The sequence below is a fragment of the Lacerta agilis genome, chromosome 14, assembly GCF_009819535.1.
Source record: "Lacerta agilis isolate rLacAgi1 chromosome 14, rLacAgi1.pri, whole genome shotgun sequence".
NCBI classification, from domain to species: domain Eukaryota; kingdom Metazoa; phylum Chordata; class Lepidosauria; order Squamata; family Lacertidae; genus Lacerta; species Lacerta agilis.
In genome coordinates, this window is record NC_046325.1 from 37,812,971 (window position 1) to 37,837,212 (window position 24,242).

Below are 24,242 nucleotides of genomic sequence, written 5' to 3' on the forward strand. Positions count from 1 at the left end.
CCTCTCAAAAAGTGGGTAGATAACCTGTCCTGTCTCCACTGTCCCCCTCTTGCTGCATGCAAGAACTGAACAAGGCTTGTAGGATGTAGGTCTAATGTGCTGTAGAGAAGAGCAATGGGACAAAGAGATTACTATAGGAGCTAGGAGTGTAGGCCTCCCTGCCCCAGTTTCCTTTTCTAAATGGTGAATTCCCTGCCATTTAACTCAGTAGCAACTGAAAACACACTCCTTTTCCCCAGCCTCTTCCAAGCTAATGCAGTGCCTCTTCTACACACCAGGTGGCGCCGGAACCAGTTCTGTTCGTTTTCCTGTAAAAATAACGCAGTAAACCTTGGTTTGCTGGTTTTACCGCAGCCTTGATGGCAATTTATGCCTTTGTGCTGGCTGCCACGCACACCATGACAAAGGCTGGACTGAAACGATGTTGGCCTTTAAAGTGGATTATTGTAAAATATTTCCCCTTGGCACGTGTACACCAAGGGAGGTTTGGGAAAAGGAAGCTTCTTCTAAGGGAGCAGGTGATTTGGAAAAGGATGAAGATGCCCTTAGGTGCCATTCCTTTTTTAAAACACACCTCTTCTTTTTCTACCCTACTTCAGAGAGTTTAGAAAGAGGCAGCTTCCTTGCCTGACAGTAGAATCAACCCAAATGGGATGGGATAACCTTAGCTCCGAAAGGAAAGGAAAGAAAAAAACCAAACCATTTTATGTCACCCGAGAATGGCCACAGCCGTCCCAGAATGGCTGCCTTCCAGCCTCCAATCCCTGCAGCGTCATGGCTGTGGTTGAGATTAGCCAGCCTTCATTTTGTGGACGGCATTAATATCCCAGACAGGAAGCTCAGCAAGGAAGGGGGTTCAGATTCATAGCTTCAAGCAAGGCCTTGTCATAGCAGTACATCCTTGTACCCAACAAGGAAAGAGGACATACCACTTCCCTCCTAGTGAAGTTCCTCATCTAGTCACTTTCATTCATTTACCCACATCACTTGGCACAGAATAAAGCCACTCCAAATTCTACAAAGTCAACCGTGCCAATATGCACACAAAAATCAAATACATTGTACTAATTTGCCTACTTGATTTCAAGTTTACATTTTGCCTAAAACTCTTCTGGTATAGAGCTTGGATTTCTAAGGCTGCAATCCTATGTACACAATTAGTTGGGGGTAAAGTCCCATTGACTGCAGTGGGGCTGTTTCTGAGTAAGCATGCATAGCCCTGGCTCTGTTAAGACACGTGGCAGTTATCTCTAAAAAAGAAAAGAAAATGGAACCAAAACCTAAAACGTAAGGAGCTCCACATGAAATGTCTGTGTCAGTCTTCACCAATCACCAATGGGGGTTGTAGCTGAAAACATATCTATGAAGGGATGCATATCAGGCTCCCCCAACTGGTGACCCACCAAGCCAAAAAAAAAAAAAAATAGAACTTCCTATTTCTTGCTGCCTGTCCAGGGGCTCCAAAAACCTACAAAGCAACTGTGTGGCTATGGTACATGTCTGCCAAGGTGTATTGGGTCTGGTGGGTTAAAAACAATACAGGCCTGGATTATATGAACAAACTGAGACACACTCGAGTGATTTCCCATCCCGTCACGCATTTCTCCATGAGATGGAATGCAAGGCTGGTTGCGTTTTGACGCCAAGCACAGAAAACTCCCTTCAAACACCCCCAAAGGGGCACTTTGGTATATTGGAGAAATTTGATGCCCGGACTTCTGCAAGAAACACCACCACCACCACCACCACCCCCGCCCCCTGGAAATTTTAAGCTCACCAAAATTTGGCCAAGTAGCGATTCGCCAAGCGAAACAGGGCTCAGGCACATTAAGGCCTTTGAGGTTTTTGGCCACACAAGGCAGGCAGCAAGAACAGATGCTCTTATCAAAGCCATAGGCACTGGATGGTGCGCATTCAAGGTTGGCTGGGGCAAAAAAATAACCCAAAGCTGGCATAGCTAGGAAAATTGCCATACAACTGAAATTTAATACGATTTAATCTTCCAGCACAGATTCCTGAGCTTTCTCAGAAGGTGCAGCATGCTACCAGTTTCGCTGAGGAAGTTCCCAAGCGAATCAGGTTTGTGTTGCTTACTACATTCCTCCAAGCTGCTCAGGGCAACGTTTTTTGCACCGCAACAAGCGTGCGGCATCAAACGAAGACGAGAGAGTGAGCTGGCCAAGGTAACCTGATGTGCCCTTGTATCCAAGGAGGTTCCCCACCTCTAAGCCCATTGCAGGGTTTGGAGAACTTTACTAAGTCCCACTGCGCAAATCAGAACTTCCCACTTTCCTTGGGATTGGCAGAAGGCGTTTGGGTTAAGGAATTGACCGCCTGCCCGCAACCCAGCAGATCAGGTTCTTCCTAGTCTTCTGGGTCAGTTTCATAAACGCAGACACAGTAATTCAGTTTTTTTTCCTGCCACCCAGCCCATAAACCTGGCTGCACACAAGGGCTGGATGCAGTAAAGAAGCAGAGAGGAACCAAACCTAGAACCTGTAACCACCAACAATATTCAGCACTCAGCTATCTGCAGATACCACATCTGGCTCCATGAGGGATGATGCCACAGGAGTGTGGTGGGAAGAGACAACATCCCTTAAGGCTTCTTCTCTAGTTGACCATGTTTGACCCTCCAGCTCCAGCCACAGCTGCTGTCGGGAGCAAGGGTGCACTGAAGCTCGATGCCCAAATCAGGGACCTCCATGTCGCAGCGGACAGGTTGGCCTTCCTTGGTGAAGAAACTGAAAGCAGAGGCCGGTATCTGTGAAAGAAGAACACACACACACACAAAAAGGTGAAGGGGCCCGACTCCACAACAACTGCATGTTTATTTCTAGTTGACAGAGGAAGCAGCGAAGTCACATCACATGCATTTAAAGGGGGGATGGGCAAAAAAATTCATTGCATGCGTCTTTCTGGGCCCACAGCAGAGTTCAGCAAGAGCAAAGTGGCCATTTTGATTTATCTTTCTGCCTCGAGACAATGGAGTGTGCCTCCAAGGGTGGAGCCAGACCACTGCGCTAGCAGCACTCCCTGGGGCGCAAGCCTGGGGATTGTGTATGGAGGTCCTGGGTTGCTGATGACAAGACGCCCCCTCTCAGCCTCGCTGATGAGGTCCAAAGGAAAGCAGAGGAATATGTCTGGTGCCAGCTAGGCTGCAGGCGTTGCCGGAAGGAGGCGTACCAAGTGCCATCCAACCATCTTAGGGACTCCACTCTGGATTTGTGCAGGGTTTAATCCTTAGCCTTTTCTTCTCCAGAAGATATCTTGCAAGGCGGAGGATTAAGATGACATTCCCAAATACAGTGGTACCTTGGTTCTCAAATGCCCTGGTACCCAAATGCTGAAAACCTGGAAGTAAGTGTTCCGGGTTTTGGACATTTTTCAGAAGCCGAACATCCGATGCGGCTTTTGGCTATTGCTTCCAGGGCACCTGCACCAATCAGAAGCTGCAACTTGGTTTTCGAACATTTTGGAAATAAAACGGACTTCATGAATGGATTAAGTTTGGCACTTTTGTTTTTGCAATTCATTTTCCATTTTTGTTTTTCAGGCTTTCTCGGTTAATTTGTTTTTGTGACTGTGTGGAACCCAATTCAGCTGATTGACCGTGGAAATGGATAAAAGCCCCCCATCCAAACAATGACTATCATCAGCACAGGTAATAAAATAATAATAATTTTAATTTTTATCATCTACAATACTGTCTTATTCATTTTACAGTGCAGCACACTGATTATTGCTTTCATTTTAGATAGTAAAATTCATGTTAAATGAACTTAACATGTTTTAGGGGTTGTTTTTAAAAGTCTGGAACAGATTAATCCGTCTTGCATTACTTTCTATGGGAAAGCGCGCCTTGGTTTGGGAACACTTTGGTTTTGGAAGAGACTTCCGGAACGGATTAAGCTTGAGAATGAAGGTACTACTGTACCCCCATTTTGCAGTACTTCGCACCCCCAAAATGAGAGAGGTGCACCAGGGCAGAACTCACCTGGCTGCTGATTCCAATGGCTACATCTCCCACCTTGGCGCCACGAAACTCTCGGATGTGGAGACTCTCCCCACTGAGCAAGCGGATCTCAATTTTCACTCCTGGAAGGCAGAAATACGAGAGCTAAGCATTTACTTGCCACCTGAAGATAACATCTTCTATACATCTGACAAAGCAGTTTCTAGTCCATTAAAGCTCCTGCCAAATAAATCTATCAGGGTGCTTCCCGGCTGTCGCTATTTTCAGGTGGGATTTGCTCACCTACTGACAGATTGGAAGGGCCCCGCACAACTAACTCACTTTCCCAAACGATCAGACTTCTTTGTGATAAAATGCAAAAACTTATGGAATGTGCAGAAACGGCGAAGCTTACCGGAAAAATAAGAAATCAAGGTAAACAAACTTTTTATAAAAGAATGGAAATGGTTTATGGAATATTTACAAATAAACTGCAAACAGGTAAGAACATTGGCAGGATTATTGTAATAACCTGCAGGTTTTTTTTTTTTTTAATAAGAGTATATATTAAAAGTACATGAATAAATGAGTAAGTTTAAGTTCATTTGGAATATGCAGAAGATATTAAAAAATAAATTTAAGGAACCGCAGAAAGAGGGGGAAGGAAATGTCAAAATGATTGTAAAATTACTGAAAGGTATAAAATTGAAAATCATAAAAAAGAGAAATGCAAGTGTAGGGTTCGTGGGGTGGTTGCTCACGAGTAACCAGGCAAGACTCTAAACCGTCTTTTAACGGGTTTATTGTGCATGCTATTTACAGCGCAGAGCTACAAGTCCACGTCTGTATCAGTCACTCGCAGAATCCGGGAGTGGCCCCTTCTGGCTGTGACTCCAACATAAGAGTTTCGGTATCCCAAATCTCCGCCTCTCCTCCTTGCATTTCCCCCCTCCGCACATTTGGGGCGCCGGAAATGGTGTGTCTCCCTCCTTGCCCGCTGAGCGAGGGGAGTGCAGGGTCTCTCCAACATCCCCAGAGCCTCTGCTCTCAAGACCCGGAGCTGCCTGCCCCTCCCCACTGGAGACCTCACTGCTTCCTCCGCTGGAGGAGGAGGTGCTGCTGGTCAGGTGGGGCCGGGGCTCTCTGTAACATCCCAAGAGCCCTTCCACCACCCTGCGGTGAGCCGGAGACAGTTCCCTGAGAGCAATGCAGCCAACTGGTATTCGATATAAAACGAATTTTGCTCCCAATTCTAGTGTTTTATTAGTAATGATTACACAGTCTAATTAGCAACTAGTGATTCATGTGCCAATGAAACACACCACAAAATGGAACGGTTTAACACAATAGTGCCTTCGACAAGCAAATGCAGAAGAAGCCGTTGGGCCTCTGTCTTGCTTACTACTTTACAGGCCGAGACCAGAACCTACCATCAAAGTAGGTGGGCATATCCGTATGCCTGTTGAGCTGCAGCCAGCTGTTCCAGCTGTTGCTCTGCCCATCTGTTTGGCTGCTCCACGAACACACTCCAGAACTCATGGTTTCCTTCAGGCTCTGAGATGTTTTCAATGAGTCCTAGAGAAACAGAAAGCGATAGCAACGTCATTCTTCCGCAAGCACACCAATTGGCTGCCGGGTCTAGTTTCCAATGCCCCATGGTATTGGGGGGGGGGTCACTTCTTCACTTCAGGTAGCCCCCCTCCCAGGCATGTCCAAAGGACTGGAAACCTGGACAAGACATAGAACCTGGCACTTCGCTCACTACCGGAACAGTATGAAGAGAAAAAGAGGCACCTGCTAATATCTATAGGAAGCTCACAAGCAGGACCTGGGAGCCCTGAATGTACACTAGGAGGAAGTGAAATCTCTGGCACCCGTCCTGATTTCTTTCTGGGCTCCGGGGTGACATCATACTGCCAGATTTACCAACCATCTCACTGTTAGAGAAGACAACTGAATGACCGGTGCCTGTCATGGTGGAACTGCCACCAGACAGAGCTGCCTGCTGTCCACAGTGCTGCTTGCTTCTGCACCTGAGCAGGTGTCCCCATGTGGGTGTTTGGGGGGTGTTTAAGGCCTCTTGTCCTTGCTATTTGCCTTAGTTTCTCTGACTCCCTGGCTGAGAAAGTCAGGTCAGGCACAGGCATCTGGCCTGCATCTTCCACCATGGAGAAAGATACAAAAAATTCACCCAGCTCCTCTGCAATCTCCTTTTCCTCTTTTAGCATCCTTTGGTACTCTTATTGCCCAATGGTCCAGCCACCTAGCCAGTCACCTGCTTCCTTATGCATTTTTGTCTTTATGTTTTTGGTGATGTGCTCCTTGGATTCGTGTTTTGCACCCCTGATTTTCTTGCTTGCATTTCTTTTATATTTCACTGCATTGCTTTATGCATCATTTGGGCAGGACTCCCGTCTTCTGAAGGAAGCATTTTACCTCTAAAAGCTTCCCCTCTCTTCTCATTAGCCATGTTGGCATCCACTTGGCTCTGGTGCTACCCTGGAGAAGTGATCATGAAAGCAATAGTGGGGTTCTTCGCTTTCCAGCTCCCTCGAGAAGTGTAAGGACTTTGGAATGACCCAAAATGGGATGGAGAGGACAAGATTGAGGCTGGAAAGAGAATGTTTGAAAAGCAAGAACCTGCCATTAAAACAGCAGTTCCATGTCCCATTCTCCAGTAAAGATAACAATGCTTGCATGCATCATGGGACACCATCATGCCTTTGAGTTTCCCCTGTGCAGCACAGCCAAGGTAGAGGAGAAAGAATGTAAAGGTAAAGGTAAAGGGACCCCTGACCATCAGGTCCAGTCGTGTCCAACTCTGGGGTTGCGGCGCTCATCTCGCTCTATAGGCCGAGGGAGCCGGCGTTTGTCCACAGACAGCTTCCGGGTCATGTGGCCAGCATGACAAAGCCGCTTCTGGCAAACCAGAGCAGTGCACGGAAACACCGTTTACCTTCCCGCTGGAGCGGTCCCTATTTATCTACTTGCACTTTGATGTGCTTTCGAACTGCTAGGTGGGCAGGAGCTGGGACCGAGCAACGGGAGCTCACCCCGTGGCAGGGATTTGAACTTCCGACCTTCTGATCAGCAAGCCCTAGGCTCTGTGGTTTAACCCACAGCGCCACCTGGGTCCCTATAGAAAGAATGTAGGGACTGGGATATTGCTAAATATCAATGAAAAAGGATGTAGACTTAGGGCCAATTTTGTTGGTGGCAGATGTGCATCTTCTATAATAATTAGTACAGAATTGAAACATCCTGGATATCCTTGCTGGGATAGATAGAGATAGGAAGGCCTGGGGGGAACCGGGAAAATTGGGGGGGGGGAACCCTGGTTTCCCCCCCAATTTTTTTCCAGGCCTTCCCATCTCTAGGTAGGCAGGCCACACAACAGCCTTTCGAAAAGCGGCTCAAAGCATGACTGCAACAAGGAACATTAAGCAGACGCCACACGCTAAAAGGTTTTCACAGATCAGAGGCAGGAGATGCTTCTGGGACCAAATCAGGTAATTGGCACAATGCAAGGAAAAAGGTAAAGGTAAAGAACCCCTGGATGGTTAAGTCCAATCAAAGGCAACTATGGGGTGTGGCTCTCATCTCACTTTCAGGCCGAGGGAGCCGGCGTTTGTTCGCAGACAGCTTTCAGGGTCATGTGGCCTGCAGGACTAAACTGCTTCTGGTGCAATGGAACACTCTGAAAGGCCAGAGTGCATGGAAATACCGCTTACCTTCCCGCCACAGCGGTACCTATTTATCTACTTGCACTGGTGTGCTTTCGAACTGCTAGGTTGACAGGAGCTGGGACTGAGCAACGGGAGCTCACTCCATCACAGGGATTCAAAGCACCGACCTTCTGATCGGCAAGCTCAAGAGGCTCAGCGGTTTAGACCACAGCGCCACCCACATCCCGGCACAATGCAAACAGCCCATGGCTCCCTCTTGCCTGTCCTCATGTACTTGCCTTCTCGCTGGTGTCTGACGGGAGAGCACTGTCCAGGCTGAGGCAGAACAGCATCTGCTCCTGCTCCTCCAGAGAGAAGGGCTGAGACAGGCTGTTTCGAATCAGCTCTGTGGGAAAGGAAACAGGCCACAATGAAAACAGAGGCCAAAAGATCATCCCCCAACCACCCCGGCCCTTAGCAAGTTCCAGATTTGTGTGCCGCCGCCGCCCCAGTGACAAGTGGGGTCGTGCTATGCAGCTCTGCCCCACTTTTCAGAGAACTACATTTGACTAATTTTGGAACACATTTGCCAAGCAATCAATGCAATTTTAAACAAATCCTGTGCACATTTTTATCCCCATTTAACTCCCTAGCCTGCCGCTATTTTCAGCACAGCCTTTGTCATTTCAAATCCTCCATAAAAGCTCCTCCTGCTAATCAGTATCTCACTCTGTCAGCCCATTTGGTGTTTCCTCATTTACATAGTACTTCACCGATAAACTTGCATCGAAAGACCTGAGCAAGAATCTCAATAAATAAAATCAACGTGTTATAGTGACAACTGGCAGCTCAGAACATGAGCTGCACTGAGCTAGGAATCCAAGTCCAGATATAAAGCCATCTGGTGGGGAAATGGTGGGTGGGGGGGAGGGTTCAGCAACCGCTCCCCACACAGCTTCTCTGCTTAAAAACTGCAGCCTCACCATGCTGCTTTTCACAGTGGCTTGGCACAACTTATGTTAGGAGAAATCAGCCTACAATCGTAACAGATACTAGAACCATGAACCACATGGGTCTTATGTGCAGGACTGACTCCACAAAGTTTAAATCATGAAAAAAAATTGCTTGTTTTAAAAACAACAACAACACCTTGTTTCCTTCATGGAAGCCTGTTCAGTGTTCTTTTTCATATACAGTGGTACCTCAGAAGTCGAACGGAATGTGTTCCGAAGTCCCGTTTGACTTCCAAAACGTTCGGAAACCAAAGCACGGCTTCCGATTGGCTGCAGGAAGCTCCTGCAGCCAATCAGAAACCGCGTCGGACGTTCGGGTTCCAAAGAACGTTCGCAAACCGGAACACTCACTTCTGGGTTTGCGGCGCTCGGGAGCCAAAACATTCGTCTCGCAAGGCATTCGGGATCCAAGGTACGACTGTATTTGAAAGAAGACTCAATACACTGTGAGGCTCCGTAAAGGTACAAAGAAAGACAATGATCCCAGCAATATAAAAAAGGCGCTGTGGACATCAGCTATACCAGATGCAAATCGTCCTAAACCCAAAATGGCAATGAATGAGTCACAGCAGGTTGGGCTGAACTAAATCAAGAAAGCAATGAAAATGACATGGGGCATAAAGAGCAGCTGGAGAAGTGAAGATAACACTTGAACCAAGATGGGGAAGGAACCCTATCCTTCTGAAAAACCCTCTCCCCCGCTTCAATAAAATTTAGCAATGTGCCATTGACAAGATATTGGAATTCAACAAAGATTCCCTTTTCAATACCTGAATAAAGCCAAAAGGAGCCCAATTTATCATTTTAACCTTGAAAATGGAGATATTCAGTGTTCTGAGATGGTTTGTTCTTTTAAATTGCTACGTCCCATCGTATCCATGCTTCCTTCTATTCTGCTACAACCACCCAAGCACAAGATATATCAGCGCCAGGCATAGATGTTAATTCCATCCCTCCTTTTTATCTTTCAAGCACACACCCCTTCCTTGCCTGGTCCTCCAACCAACCAATAGGAAGCAATTACTGTATATTCTGGCGTATAAGACTACTTTTTAATCCAGGAAAATCTTCTCAAAAGTCGGGGGTCGTCTTATACGCCGGGTGGAGAATCTGCGGTCAAGTATATCTCAAACTCTATCTTTTAACTGGAAAAGTTGGGGGTCGTCTTATATGCCCAGTCGTCTTATATGCCGGAAAATACGGTAGTACTGCCCCATACGTACAACCCTTCAACTCTGGGGGAGCAGAGCTGCACACAAAGAACTTGCTAGGCAGGAGACTTGAGAGTAAGATGACGAATAAAAGCACATTTCCAGAGAGAAAGATGAGAAGCGCAGTTCGGTCATTACCAAACTCCAGCTGCTGAAGCTCAAGTTCAAAGGATGTGGTTCTCCAGTCTGTCAAACTGCCCTTCTTGGCGCTGAGAGGAGGCAGGAAGCAGGGCTGCAGAGAGTCGCACGGCTGCATTTGTTCCTTGCACGTGCTCAGAGGGATGAACTGCACCTTCTCGGCCAGACCCTGGCGTGGAGGTGGGGGGGTGTGGTTTTCGGGAGGCTCCGGGATTGGCAGTGGTGGGTCTGGGAGACTAGGATCTGGTGCCAACTGTAGGCTTCGGGGTTGTCTGTACTCTCCACTCCAGGGGCTCTTCAGGCCTCCCACTGCAAAGCAAAGGGGAAATGTTAGGTCAGAAGAAAGAGAGAGGGGAGCACTTGCTGGAGGGGAAACACCCAGAAGGTTTCGTTTCTTTTCAATCCCAGGTGACTGCCATTAAGTGGAGAAAAAGGATGCATTGATGGGATGATCATTTAAAGCTTTACCCAGAGGCAGGGTGTGTGTGTGTGTGTGTGTTAGGAGTCATTCTGCAAAGAAACAGAAAAAAAGATGATTGTAACTTTAAGAACTGTTTCTGTGAGTTCTGGGTGTGAGTCCTGGGCTGATTAGATACAGCTGGTGATGAGTACTAAAAGAGGAGAACGTTGCAATTTTAATTTGCCTGCAAAAGAGAACTCACACATGCTTTGTGTTTGCAAGTTTGTAAGGTTGTAAATAAAACTCTTGCTTGAGTATTTTACACCTGTCTCACGGTTCTGTCGTCTGCTGCCAGGAAAATACAGCTCCAATAGTGTGTGTGTGTGTGTGTCCTCAAATCTGAGGGCCAAATGAGGCCCCCAGATTTCTCTGCCTGGCCCCTGGAACTCTCCCCAGGCCACACCCTTCCCTGGTCCTGTTTCACCCCCAAGTGTTGTTTTTTTCCATAGCTGCAATTTGTCCTTGACACCTGGCTTGTCTGGATGGAGGTGTGTTTAGAAGTTAGCCTATGGCACAAAGGCAAAATTTACATCCACAGCTCTTCCAACCTCTGCCTCTGGCCTCACCTGCCACACACAGTGTGTTAAAGCAAACAGGCCTGGAATTTCTGTGGCTAAATTATACCTGCTGTAGCTGCCACACCTGGCCAAAGGCAGTCTTTTTAACCTGCCTTCCCATTCGCTACACCACCGAAAGCCCAAGTTGTAAAAGTTGCCTGTGATGCGTTACGGCAGGGAACAGCATTTTGAAAATAAAGGCACACTCCCTGCTGTCTGGTGGGAATGCGCAAAACAAGGGTTGCAGAATTGGGCCCAATATGCTTGGCGTACGGAACACCATCAGCTGTGGATTCAAAATTTAAGGACAGTCAAAAACCCAAGTGTTATGTGATTGATGGGGGACACCCACCCTTACTCACAGATGATGCCAGCGCTTGGGGACTGCCTCTCCTGGTATGTCCCATGGAGGACCTTACGGTCTGCAAATAACAACACCCTGAAGATTCTGGGTTCCAGGGAGATTAGACTGGCCTCGACCAGAGCCAGGGCCTTTTCGGCAGTGGACCCGGCCTGGTGGAACTCTCTCTCTCACAAGAGACCAGGGCGCTGCGAGATTCGACCTCCTTCTGCAGGGCCTGCAAGACGGAGCTGTTCCACCAGGCCTTTGGGTCAGGGTTCAGTCTGACTCATTTTCTCTTTGTATAAGAACAAGCACGAAGGAGGTTTCCCAGCCCGCTCACAGATCCTTATAATATCAGTGGAAACAGCTAGTCCTGGCAAGTATTAACTGCTTTCAGTTTTAACCTGAGGATTGTCATTTGTCCAGTTTTAACTTTAATTTTAATTTATTTGGGATGCATTTTAATCAACTGATTTGCTTGTTTTTATGCATATTGTATTATTTATATGATGTTAGCCTCTCTGAGCGCGGCTCTGGCCAGGGAGGGCGGGGTACAAATAAATTTTTTATTATTATCATTCTAACTCACGGCACAAGAACCAGATCTGCCTAGCGCCAACATCCAAGTAGTCCTATTAAAGCCAACGCACGCCGCATGCCACAAGCAGCTTTTTGTCGCCAGCGAGGTGTTGGGCTCTGGTAATCCGCCACTTGTTTAACAGCTGTAGGAAATCCTCACCCTTTTCAAGGGCCGCACAGGCTTTCACCCTCAGCTCTGCTGCAGAGGCCCGTCGGGCCGGATCCTTCTCAAGACCCGCCTTGATGAGATGGGAGGTGGATGGGTGACAGGAGGGTGGGATTTCTCTCAACGGAGGCGGCTCTTTGGCTATCTGCAACACAGAAAATGCGGGGAAACATCAGGTGTCAGAAGTGGCAGTGTCTACCAGAGGAGAAGGAGGCAGGTCTGTTAGGCTGGACAGGTCACCCAAGGTGTTATGATCCTAAAGAGGGTTTTTTTTAAAAAAAATAGAAGATGATGTACCGTTGGTTTATTGCGCCTGAGAAACTATTTGGAATGTATAAATGTATTTCAAATGTTTGCTGGAAGTGCCAAGAACACAAAGGGACATTTTGCCATGCCGTGGTGGACATGTCAAAAGGCTAAAAAAGATTGGATACAAATTTGTATGCTGACACAGTCAAACCTCGCTTGTCGAATGTAATCCATTTCGGAAGCCCGTTCGGCTTCCGAAATGTTCAACAACCGAGGAGCAGCTTCCGATTGGCTGCAGGAGCTTCCTGCACTCAAGCGGAAGCCACGTCGTATGTTCAGCTTCAGAAAAACGTTCGGAAACCAGAACACTTACTTCTGGGTTTTCAGGAGCTAAAACATTCCAAAACAGAGGTGTTTGGGAACTGAGGTTTGACTGTACAGCAGATTGTATAGGTTAATATTAACTGTAAGCCAGAACTCTTTTAGGGTTAATGGACACATCTGGAAAAGGACTATGGAAGATTAATCCAATATATTACAGTGGCGAGACTGTTACACAGGTGAAACTCGAAAAATTAGAATATCGTGGAAAGGTTCATTTCTTTCAGTAATTCAACTTAAAAGGTGAAACTTGCATATGAAATAGACTCATGACATGCAAAGCAAGTTATGTCAAGCCTTTATTTGTTATAATTGTGATGATTATGGCGTACAGCTGGATGAGAACCCCAACTTAACAATTTCAACTTTGGGGTTTTCATCAGCTGTACACCATAATCATCACAATTATAACAAATAAAGGCTTGACATATCTCGCTTTGCATGTCATGAGTCTATCTCATATATTAAACTCCAGTAGCTAATGAAAACAATTGCTTACATAAATGGACTTTTCAACGATGTTCTAATTTTTCGAGTTTCACCTGTATGCACAAAGATGGAAAGATACAGACCTACCCACTATTGAGGAATGGAGGATAAAACGACAGCATCACAGGGAGACTGCAGAGAAGCTGAAGAAACCGTTTGCCATAAGCAGCCCCAGAGGGAAGGTACAGCCGCACCCCGGTATGCCCTCTCCTGCTTCCTTCCACCATTGATGGACCCGGGAGGTCCTTCAAGGAAAGGCACTGCTCACCTCTCCAAAGTGTTTTTCTTTATTATTTATCTATGATCAATCCCTCTTCCTCTCCACACACCATACCTGAAGATGGAAGGGAGTTCGTCCTTCCGAATGCCAATGTGCCCCGACCAAATCAGGCCAGCCCACCTGCACGTCTGCGAAAATGCAACTTACCTTGAGGCACAGAGGGTGGTTGTAGTACTGGGTCCAAGGGTGGCATCCGTTCAAGAGATGCAGCATCATGCAGCAGCTGCTCCAGATGTCTGCCTTGGAGTCACAGCGCTTCCCCATCACCACCTCGGGGGCCAGGTGGGTCTCTGTGCCAGGAACATAATCCCCTGGAAATGCAATGGAGGAGATCTGCTCTCTAAGGTCTTGTGCAGAAGCAGCCCATGCACAGGCGGTTCTTAAAGGGGAAAGGGTAGCAGTCTGGACCCAAACAAGAGACCTGGGGTAGTATAGCAGACTAAACTCCCTGTTAGTGGAATGCTCTCCCCAGAGAGGCTCACCTGGCACTTCATTATCCACCTTTAGGTGCCAGGCAAAAACATACCTCTTTAACCAGGCATCCAATGCCCTTTTAAAATGTACTGGGTTGTTTTTGCTTTGGTTATGTGTTTTGTGTTTTTATATTGTGATTTCATCCTGTGAACCACCCTGAGACCTGCAGGTATAGGGCAGTATGTTTGTTGTTGTTGTTGTTGTTGTTGTTGTTGTTGTTGTTGTTGTTGTTGTTATGCAACAACAGTGGGTTATTATTATTATTATTATTATTATTATTATTATTATGCAACAACAGTGGGTGGAGGACCTGGGCAAAAACCTCTGCTCATTTATGAAACACTGGGGGCCCTCGGCCAAATCACAATATCTTGGCCTAATCTATCTGGCAGGGATATTGCAAGGATACAGATGTTTGTGTGTAATCAGGATTGCAAGATCTGATAGATAGAAAGATAGATAAGATAGATAGATAGATTGATAGATAGATAGATAGATAGATAGAAGCCAGAGGGATGACTGAGGAAGATCTTCAGTGCTTGGGAGGTGATCCTTCAATGCCCTTGCCCTTTGGAGGCTAGCAAAACCAAAATAAAACTATGGAGAAAAACTCAATTTGGATAATTTATACAAGCTACGAAGCCCTAGCTTTCTTGGCACAGAATAGACCCCCTGGGTGCAGAAATTTATCTACTCAGCATGGATTACACAGAGCCCCATTGATGCCTAAATATAATGTCAGGGGAAGTAGAGGGGGATGCAGAGGCTGGGTGGTGGCATATCTCCTGCGGGACTGACAGCAGGCAGAGCAGGAACACCTCCATTATTTTTATTACAAGGCAGGCTAAGGGCATTTAAATGAAAACATGCAAAGCAGCCTAAACAAAGGCTCAGGGCGTATCATCGACCTTTCGCTGAACTGTCCGCAACTCACCTGTCATCAAATACTTCCCCATGCCATCCGGGTGAAGGTGAGCTGCGTGACCAAAGTCGCAGAGGACAGCGTGGCTTCTGTCACCGGACAAGAGGATGTTGTCAGCTGGCAAGGAAAAGGTCACAATGGTTTGCCTGCCATCGAGATCCAGGCGCGTCCCAACGGCAAGCAGGATCCGTGCTGCTTTGGAGCAGGAGCGGAAGCTCGCAGGACTGACGCTTCCTCCGCACGACCTTCCACGGCGGCAGAAACTAGCGCCGCTGGAAGAAGGCTAAGCGAGAAATCCTTCTCCTCGACATGTCGTTTGCGGGGCGGAGAATTCTTATCAACCATGTCAGAAATGGCAAAGCCAAAGACAGGTGGGAAACCTCAGCGAGAACCGTGTCAAAACACTCCTCTCCACCCTCTCAAGAGCTGCAAGAGAGCCAATCCACTGGGGGAGGCCAGCTCTCTGCTACCCAGAAGCCAATTCACCAACAAGGTACGTACCTTTCACATCTCCGTGGAGAATGCTGTGAGCATGAAGGTACTCCAGGCCTTCCAGCGCTTGGCCTAGATAATCAAGAGCCCGGTCCTCCGGCAGGTAACCGCGTTGCTTCAGGAGCTGACCAAGGGACCCACCTGCAAGGAAGAACTGCTGTTATTTTATTTAATCCCTTTGTCTCCCACTATTTCCTCTAAAAAGTGGTGCACTGTCAGGCTTCAGGGAATCCAATCCTCTCCCCCACAGCAGCCTGCTAGTAATAGACAAGAGGCTCTTACCAAGTCTTTTATTCAATATTCACAGAGAGGCTTAGAAATGCCTCTAGGAGTAATGGTGTTGCTCCGAGTGGAATCCCGCCCCCATCTCTTTCATTATACGTCATCCCTATGGTGGCTGATCTGTGCCTTCTGCCTCTGAGTTCTCTGCTCTCCTACTTCCAATGCCCGCTGGGTTCTGGGAGAAGGGGGGTCTGGAATGCTTTCTAAAGATACTCAGCCCATCAGCTGTTGCCCCCCTGCTTCTGATTCTTCCTGCTCCAATCTCATTATTTCCCAGCATTTCCCCTCATGTGCCTCTGAGTTATGACCTCCCGCAAACCACTGCTGTAAATCTATACTGTCCTCCTCTTCTCTGGAAGGGCCAGGCTGGGGAGGCGGTTCCCACCATTCCTCCTCTGTCCAGTCCCTGACACGCACATAGTCATGGCGGAACTTGCCAGATGAAACATAACCTTGCTTAGCCGCTCTGCTGGTCCCCCAAATTACAGTGGTACCTCAGGTTAAGAACTGAATTCGTTCCGGAGGTCCGTCCTTAACCTGAAACTGTTCTTAACCTGAGGTACCACTTTAGCTAATGCTGCCGCCGCGCTGCCTCCATGCAATTTCTGTTCTCATCCTGAGGTAAAGTTCTTAACCCGAGGTACTAATTCCGGGTTGGCAGACTCTGCAACCTGAAGCGTTTGTAACCTGAAGTGTTTGTGACCCGAGGTACCACTGTATTTCCATGCCAGATCTCATTACTTTACCCATGCAGGAAACTGCAAATCGCTGCTGCTGCTCCCACAGGGCTCCCTTTCTCTTGTCCTTGAACACCTACCTTCCATTAGCTTCATGAAGAGAGTAATCCACAGGCCCTCCTTCACCGCTCCGTATAATGGGAGGACTTTGGCATGCACCCCTTCAGTGCACGCCATCAACTCCTCTGCGCGGAAGTGTTCGACCCGCACCTGCATTGAAGAGAGGAAGATGTCAGGAGGGTTCACAAATGCCTTGGTACTCGAGCAAATCAGCTCCCGAACACGACAAACTCATAAGTATTATGGTTTGCGAACGTTTTTCAGAAGCTGAACGTCCGATGCAGCTTCCGCTAGAGTACTGGCCCCAACTTGGTGGAATGGTCTGTCACAAGAGACCAGGGACCTGCGGGATTTGGCATCTTTCCGCAGGACCTGCAAGACGGAGCTGTTTCACCTGGCCTTTGGGTTGGTTTCAGTTTAACCCCGATGTTTCATTCTTTTGGTGTGATTGGTGGGCTACTTAAAAATGAGGCTGCAGTTTAAATTAAATTTTAAATTGTATTTTAATCTGTATTTTAATGAATTGTTTTATGTTTTTGTTGTGATTTTATTGGTGTTAGCCACCCTGAGCCCGGTTTGGCGGGGAAGGGCGGGGTATAAATAAACATTTATTATTATTATTATTATTATTATTATTATTATTATTATTATTATTATTACAGTGGTGCCCCGCTAGATGAATGCCTTGCTAGACGAAAAACTCGCCAGACGAACGGCATTTGTCTAGCGGAAGCTGCCCCGCAAGACGAAAAAGTCTATGGGGCTGCTTCGCAAGACGAAAAATTTTCGTCTTTTTTTTTTCTTTTCGTTTAGCGGAGCGCGGCTGTCATTGCAGCTTCGCTAGACGAAAAAAACGCTAGACGAAAAAATTCGTAGAACGAATTATTTCCGTCTAGCGGGGCACCACTGTATTATTATTGAGTGCAGGAAGCTCCTGCAGCCAATCGGAAGCCACGCCTTGGTCTTCGAATGGTTTTGAGAGTTGAACGGATGCCCGGAACAGATTATGTTCAAGAACCAAGGTACCACTGTAATTAGAAAACAATGGTGTCCACCTGTGGGGGTGGAGAGCTGGAAACAGAAGGCTTACTGAGGCCTAAAAGTGTGTGTGTTTGGGGTGGAGGTGGCCAAGAAGCCTGTTAAGGGAGAGTCAGGTTGGCAGAAGGAAGCAGGCCGCAGTTGACAAGGGACTGAAATGCGGAACTTGAGGAAACAGCTGCCAGGGGAGGCCTGGAGACAGGGAAAGGAGGAGCAGAATGACAGAGGGATTCATGAAAAGCATACGGTGAAGGTAAAGGACCCCTGGACAGTTAAGTCCAGTCAAAGGCAACCCTGGGGTTGCCGCGCTCATCTCGCTTTCAGGCTGAGGGAACCGGCATTTGTACACAGACAGCTTTCCAGGCCATGTGGCCAACATGACTAAACCGCTTCTGGTGCAACGGGAAACCGTGACGAAAACCAGAGCACACGGAAACAGCGTTTACCTTCCCGCCACAGCGGTACCTATTTATCTACTTGCACTGGCGAGCTTTAGAACTGCTAGGTTGTCAGGAGCTGGGACAAAGCAACAGGCGCTCGCCCCGTCACGGGGATTCGAACCGTCGACCTTCTGATTGGCAAGCCCAAGAGCCTCAGTGGTTTAGACCAGTGTTTTTCAACCTTTTTGGGCAAAGGCACACTTGTTTCATGAAAAAAATCACGAGGCACACCACCATTAGAAAATGTTAAAAAAAATTAACTCTGTGCCTATATTGACTATATATAAAGTAATTTTTCAATTTTTCCCACGGCACACCAGGCAACATCTCGCGGCACACTAGTGTGCCGCGGAACAGTGGTTGAAAAACACTGGTTTAGACCACAGCGCCACCTGCATCCATAAAGAGAGCTCAGGGAAAGAAAGGGCTGTGAGCACTGACCATAAGAGCTCAGGGTGGCCGTGGCGGCAGCGGAGCTAAAGTCCACCGACTGATGTGCACCAGCCCACCAGAGTTTTGTTGCAGGGATGTAGCAAATAATCAACTCTCCGTGCCACAAAAAAGGCAAGCAAGGAGGAATCTACAGAGGAGTCTCATGGCACATGTTGAGGCAGTATCAGGTTACTTTTTCCCCTTCAAGAAGCGTTCAAAATGCAGCCTGGTTGTATGTGGGGTTTTTTTAAAACAATTGCAGCTAAAGCCAAGAGTAGAGCTAAAGAGAAAGAAGATGGTGTATCGTCTGGCCAAGCGCAGAGCTTGCTGAAGATAAGGAGGAAAATATGAGTCACTGGCGTGTTTGGCTGCTGCACGATAGCCAAAGTGGGTTTAGATCAGAACATGAGACTGCGGGGAAGAAGGAGGAGGAGGAGGAGAGTTCAGAATAGGGAGGGATATATCTAGTAAGAGGGAGGCACATAATCGGAGACTTCAGCCTACTGGAAGTGCCTCCAAATATAGGCACAGCTGGGAAATACTGCTCTTGTCACCCGAGCTCCCCAGCCGGGCTTCTCTGGAGCTCGGTGTTAACAGCAGTGATCACGACGTGAAGATGCACGAAGCTGTTCTGTGGCTGGAGCTGAACAGCCTGGGGTCTGGAGAGGATCTGCATAGGAGGTCACCCGAGCAGCACGTGCATTGTGGAAAGGGCAGGATACAAATAGATCGGCGAAGCTGCACCAGTATCATATGAGGGCCGTACAATCAAATTGCTGGGAGAATTCCCCTACAAATCACCACCACTGCCCTCCCTGCAACCCCAATGGGTCAGTGCATCTAGCTGCTAACTGAAAGGTTGGCAGTTCGAGCCCACCCAGGGAATCTATGGCAGGGTTCCTGCATTGCAGGAGATTAGACTAGGTGGCCCCCGGGCTCCCTTCCAACCCTACAATTCTATGATTCCGTGAACACTGTGCAGGAAAATTACAGCTTCAATCGTCAGATTAAAGAATCCTCTGAAAACAGAAAAGACTGTTTATGTATGTGACGATAGCTACGCGGATGTTACTAGCCCAGAGATGGAAAGAAGATAAAGTCCCTATCGGAGAAGAATGGCAGACTAAGTTGATGGGCTATGCCAAAATGGCAAAAATGACCGGGGAAAAACAGAAATCAGGAAGACCAAAACTTTAATAAAGAGTGGGGGGAATTTATAATTTACCTTGGAGAACATTGCAAACAGTTAAAATCATTAGCGGGATTGCAATAACTCTTGTAATGTAACAAGAACTATGGATGATGTAAAGATATAAAAATTGGGATGATTATATTTATATATATATGCAGCAGAAAAGGTTCAATAATGGGACCCACGGAGGGGAGGAGGGAAGTCCAAGGATTCGTGGGTATCCCAGTCTATGTAAGGTAAGAATGTAAATTTTAATATGTAAAACCAAATAAGCAAACTTGTCGGGGGGAAATCTCTGCTGCTGCTGCTATTTAGCACGTCTGTCGTTTAAAATATTGTCTCTGCCACCGGTTGCTCTTAGAGAAATCAAGGCCATCAGCTTGGACTTTGTGCAAGAGCAACCCTCCCCGCATAGCTTGCTGCACCCAACACCCACGCACGGCAGGAGATTCCACTGCCCGGTGTCTCCAGGGAAACGCCTTCTGCTTTGACCTTGAGATCAGCCACAAACAAGTTGCAGCAAAGCGACTGCTCCAGCCCCAGCCCTCAGCAGCTCCAGCATAAAGGGAAGGAGCTTTCTGTTCCCCTTTTGATTTCGCTTTCCCTTGCCTCGGCCAGAACTGGGTTCAGGGGCATTTGCATACCTTTTTGGCAGCACACTGAAAGCCCGTCTGCTTGTCCTCCATTTTGTACACTTCACCAAAAGATCCTGTGCCAAGCAAGCCTGGACATTTGGTCCAGTGGACGTCTTCGCGGTACTCATAATCCACGGCTTTCAGTTTCTGAGGGATGGCAAGAGCAGTAAGATAAGGAACAGGGGTCAAGGAAAGGAGGAAGAACTGCCAACAGCAGTGACAGGAGTACAGGGATACAGGCACTCCCGAGCCAGCCTGTTTAGCTAAAGTCATTTAACCCAAGAAGCTGGCCACACGTTTTTACAGGTTTTCCCTCTTCCACCAGAAGTTCTGTAACAGTGGTTCTCAAAAAAAATTCTCTGGGCCACACTTTCAGGATAAAAATTTGCTTGTGCCACACCAACTTTTTCATTGACAAGAAATACATTGGAAAACAAAAAGAAACGACTCCATCCAGTGCTTGATCTACAGCACAGAACACAACTACTTTATAATATGATAATGGGACATACAGTGGTATCTCTGGTCGCGAACAGGATCCGTTCCGGAGCCCCGTTCGCAACATAAGCAGCGCGTATCCTGAAGAGCCGCATGTGCGCGACATGATTCGGCGCTTCTGCGCATGCGCAAACCGCCAAACCCGGAAGTAACCCGTTCTGGTACTTCCGGGTTCGGCGCGTTCGTATCCAGAGGTATGGCTGCATATTATGCAGCTACATAAGACTATGGGTCATTCTAAAAATGTAATTATAAACAAGTTATAAACATACAGGCTCAATGAACGGTTTAAGCTTGCTTTTGCTAGATAATCTCATTTATGTTAGATCTTATCTGAGACAAACAAACTCTCATCTCCTCCTCAACACAAATAAGCATTTCTTTTTTTTCCTGATGAGTTGAAAATCCCTGTTCACACCCATATGTCATGGAGAATGGTAGAAGAATAGCCAAAGCTCTTGAAGAAAGCTGTGGGTACTGTTTCTGGTTGTCCCTGAATCTTCCTGCCACACCAGTGTGGCACCGCAAACCCTTCTAGAGATTCAAAATGCAATACCTTAAAACCACTCTTGAGGAGCCCTGCTTCCAAAGTATTTTGAGATGTCTGCTATCTGTCCCTAAGCTTGCCCATCTTGTGCAGAGGGATTGTTCCAATGCTGTGTATTCACGTCATGTGATCACTTTCCTGCCCCCACAGCTCAGCTGGTTGGGGCGTGGTGCTGATAATGCCAAGGTTGCAGGTTTGATCCTCATATGGGACAGCTGCATATTCCTGCCTTGCAGGGGGTTGGACTAGATGATCCTCAACATCCCTTCCAACTCTATGATTTTGTTGAACACTGATTTTATACGTATGAAATAAATCGGAGGAGCAAGTCCCCTTTGGGCTGGTTTGTGGAGGACAAATGCACAGAATCTGCACTGCTGAAGACCAAAGACCTTCTAGCTCAGTCGCTGAAGAGATGAACAGCAGAACCATACCTTTCAGAAAGCAACACAAGTCTTTAAAAAATGAAGCAAAGACCACACCTTCAACTGGGGTAAATAAATATTCAGCTCCCTTTTAGCAACGAAAAGGATATCTCTCAAATTGTTTGCAATGACAGATTCCTACAGTTTAACCCACCCCACACACATGGAAAGATTTCCGAACTTTTCTGAGTAACTGTTCCCACTAACTTTCCTTTAAAAATTAAAAGTGCTTTAAAACATGTAAAGAATATTTCATGACCAGGTAAGACCAAAAGGTCCATCTAGGGCATCATCCAGCTTCTAACAGCCTGGTAATCTTGGGAACCCTACAAACAAGGCCCAGAGGCAATGCCATCCCCAGTGATGTTCCTGTTAGCAAGTGTTATTCAGGTGTACACTGCATTATTTAAATCCTAAAATCACATAGCTGTGAATTAGTCTAATTCTTTTGAAAACGATTTAACCGAGTGGCCACCTCCACATCGTGCATTAATTAATTCTAGAAGTCCGCTGTGTCTTTCATGAAGAAACACTTCGTTCCGTCCATCCTGAATCTAGCACCGACCAATTTCACTGAGCAACTCAGGGGTGCATTGTTATTACTGAGTGCCAAACAAAGTTCTCTCTCCACACCAGTCACAATTCCAAACTCTTGCATCGCTCTCTGAATTCAGCTATCTTTTCTTTTCTTTTTCAATCTATAAAGCCTCAAATACTTTGATTTCCCCTCATAGGAAACATTCTCTTGTGTGGGCAAACCCAAGTTAGACAGGTCACCCAAAGTGGCAGCTCTTCCCCAATCCGACGTCATGTAGATGCAGGACATTAGAATGCTTCTGGTCTCTGCCCTTGTGATGCTATCTTGCCATGCGTGGTTGATGGTTCTTGCCTGAGTATCTCCCCTGAAGCACGGATTGGGAGAGGAGCTACAAGCAAACCTCTCACATCCAGGCTTCCTCCCTAGCCCTTTTCTGCCTTACACATTTCAGTTTTTACTTAATTATCTGTGAGCAACAGGCAATTCCCCCGCCCCCAAAGGCTGATCCCAAAAGACATCCTTCAACCCCATTGTCAAACTTCTGCAGGGGTCCTTCAAGAGTGAGCATCTCCTACTGTTCCCATCGGAGTACTTCTCCACTTTTACCCCTAACAAGTAAGATCATGCGCATGCAATGATACCCCCACAGTCCTTTTCTAGACAGCAGTTACTGTATTTTCTTCAGAGTTGCCAGAAGAGGCACCTACTCTGACAGCGTTCACACATGAACAAAACAGCTAAAGGGCTGGAGTACTCTTGAAAGCAAAGTCCCTGTTCTCCTCACTTAACTCCTATCTCAGTGAAGAGCTTTAAAAAAAATCACACTAAAAAGAAGTCTCGTCTACTGAAAAAAAAATATATATCACGTACTGGAGCCCTTTCTAAGCTATCCCACTTGAAATAGCATGTGAGGAAATTACGTTTTTGAATCCGCAACCACCGCTCATCAAAACCTCCTTGCCTGTGGAGATCTAGCATGTCAGGGCAAAAGACAGTAGCCTCATTTTCCCCCTCTTAGGCCTGACAGTTTGCCACGCTGGGTTTGTTTTTGTGATGTCCCCCACACAAAGGAGCCCTTGCAGCCTCGAGTGATACATTCCAAGGAGGCTGTAACACAAAATATTTCCGAATGTGTATTAGTCCGCCTCAGAGTAGGCCCAATGAAATTAATAAGCCCAAGTTGGTCATGCCCATTAACCGCAATGGGCCTACTGTGAGCAGGACCAGTGCTGAATAAATAAATAATAATTTATTACATAATAATTTATTACATCTGGCCGGGCCTCCCCAGCCACCCATATAGTACCCAAAATCTGGTTATGAAGTTTAAACAAGGCCCCAGGTGATGGGCGGCTCTGTTCCCTTACTCCCCAGAACATGGTGTAATCTACCCTGAGGAAGCTGCCATTGTCCCCCCTAGCTTCAGCTTTTGCGAAGGCTCACCTCTATAAGCAGCACCCCTTCATTTCCATCCATCCCCTTTGGACTCAGTCCACCTCCTTTCCAGGTCTTGGCTAAGCAAGCTAGGTTTCTTGGTTCTCCGAGGATTACACTTCCCTTCAAGGCATCCACCAGAAATTCTTCCATGGACAGCTTGTCTGAGATGCTTTCTGCGGTCTGGTGGCTACATTTGGAGAAGCTCTGCTCCAAGCCCAGGCCTGAGAGGCGTTGCTCACCATCCACACAGGACAGGTCATCAAAGAGGTAGGTCCTCAGAGGGTTGAGTTTCAAGGGAGGAAAGAGGTCGCTGTAGCCACAGAAATCAAGGGGAAACTTCCCATAAGGGAAGGGGTGTGGAGTCTCTGATTGAGGGGTAAAAATGCCTTGCGTGTGGGCCTTCCAGACATGGCTCAGGCACTGAGCAGGGCTGATCAGCTTGTGTAATTCTAGCTTTCCTCGATTCTTCAGCAAGTCCAACCTGCCAGCAGGTAGGGCTTGTTTGGGTTTCTCTAAGGTGCTGAGATTGCAGCCCAAATCCTTGCATGACTTTGAAAGCCAGGAAGCGCTACTGAAGAGGGTGTCCGAGGGAGAGTTATCCTCCTGG

General features: G+C 47.2%; 1 protein-coding gene across 2 annotated transcripts in view; it reads right to left on the bottom strand.

The window, feature by feature from the left end:
• Positions 1 to 1,969: 1,969 nt before the first annotated feature.
• Positions 1,970 to 24,242, bottom strand: part of MAP3K14 (mitogen-activated protein kinase kinase kinase 14) — a 36,088-nt gene continuing 13,815 nt past the window's right edge. For both annotated transcript variants that reach the window (XM_033170036.1, XM_033170037.1), the window contains 12 exons: positions 23,642 to 24,238; positions 20,200 to 20,337; positions 16,474 to 16,603; positions 15,384 to 15,515; positions 14,895 to 14,999; positions 13,634 to 13,797; positions 12,082 to 12,232; positions 9,983 to 10,291; positions 7,920 to 8,026; positions 5,386 to 5,530; positions 3,998 to 4,098; positions 1,970 to 2,764 (listed from right to left, as the gene is read on the bottom strand). In XM_033170036.1, coding sequence (XP_033025927.1) covers positions 2,600 to 2,764; positions 3,998 to 4,098; positions 5,386 to 5,530; positions 7,920 to 8,026; positions 9,983 to 10,291; positions 12,082 to 12,232; positions 13,634 to 13,797; positions 14,895 to 14,999; positions 15,384 to 15,515; positions 16,474 to 16,603; positions 20,200 to 20,337; positions 23,642 to 24,238 — 2,244 coding nt within the window. In that variant the 3' untranslated portion in view covers positions 1,970 to 2,599. The remainder of the gene's footprint in view (positions 2,765 to 3,997; positions 4,099 to 5,385; positions 5,531 to 7,919; positions 8,027 to 9,982; positions 10,292 to 12,081; positions 12,233 to 13,633; positions 13,798 to 14,894; positions 15,000 to 15,383; positions 15,516 to 16,473; positions 16,604 to 20,199; positions 20,338 to 23,641; positions 24,239 to 24,242) is intronic.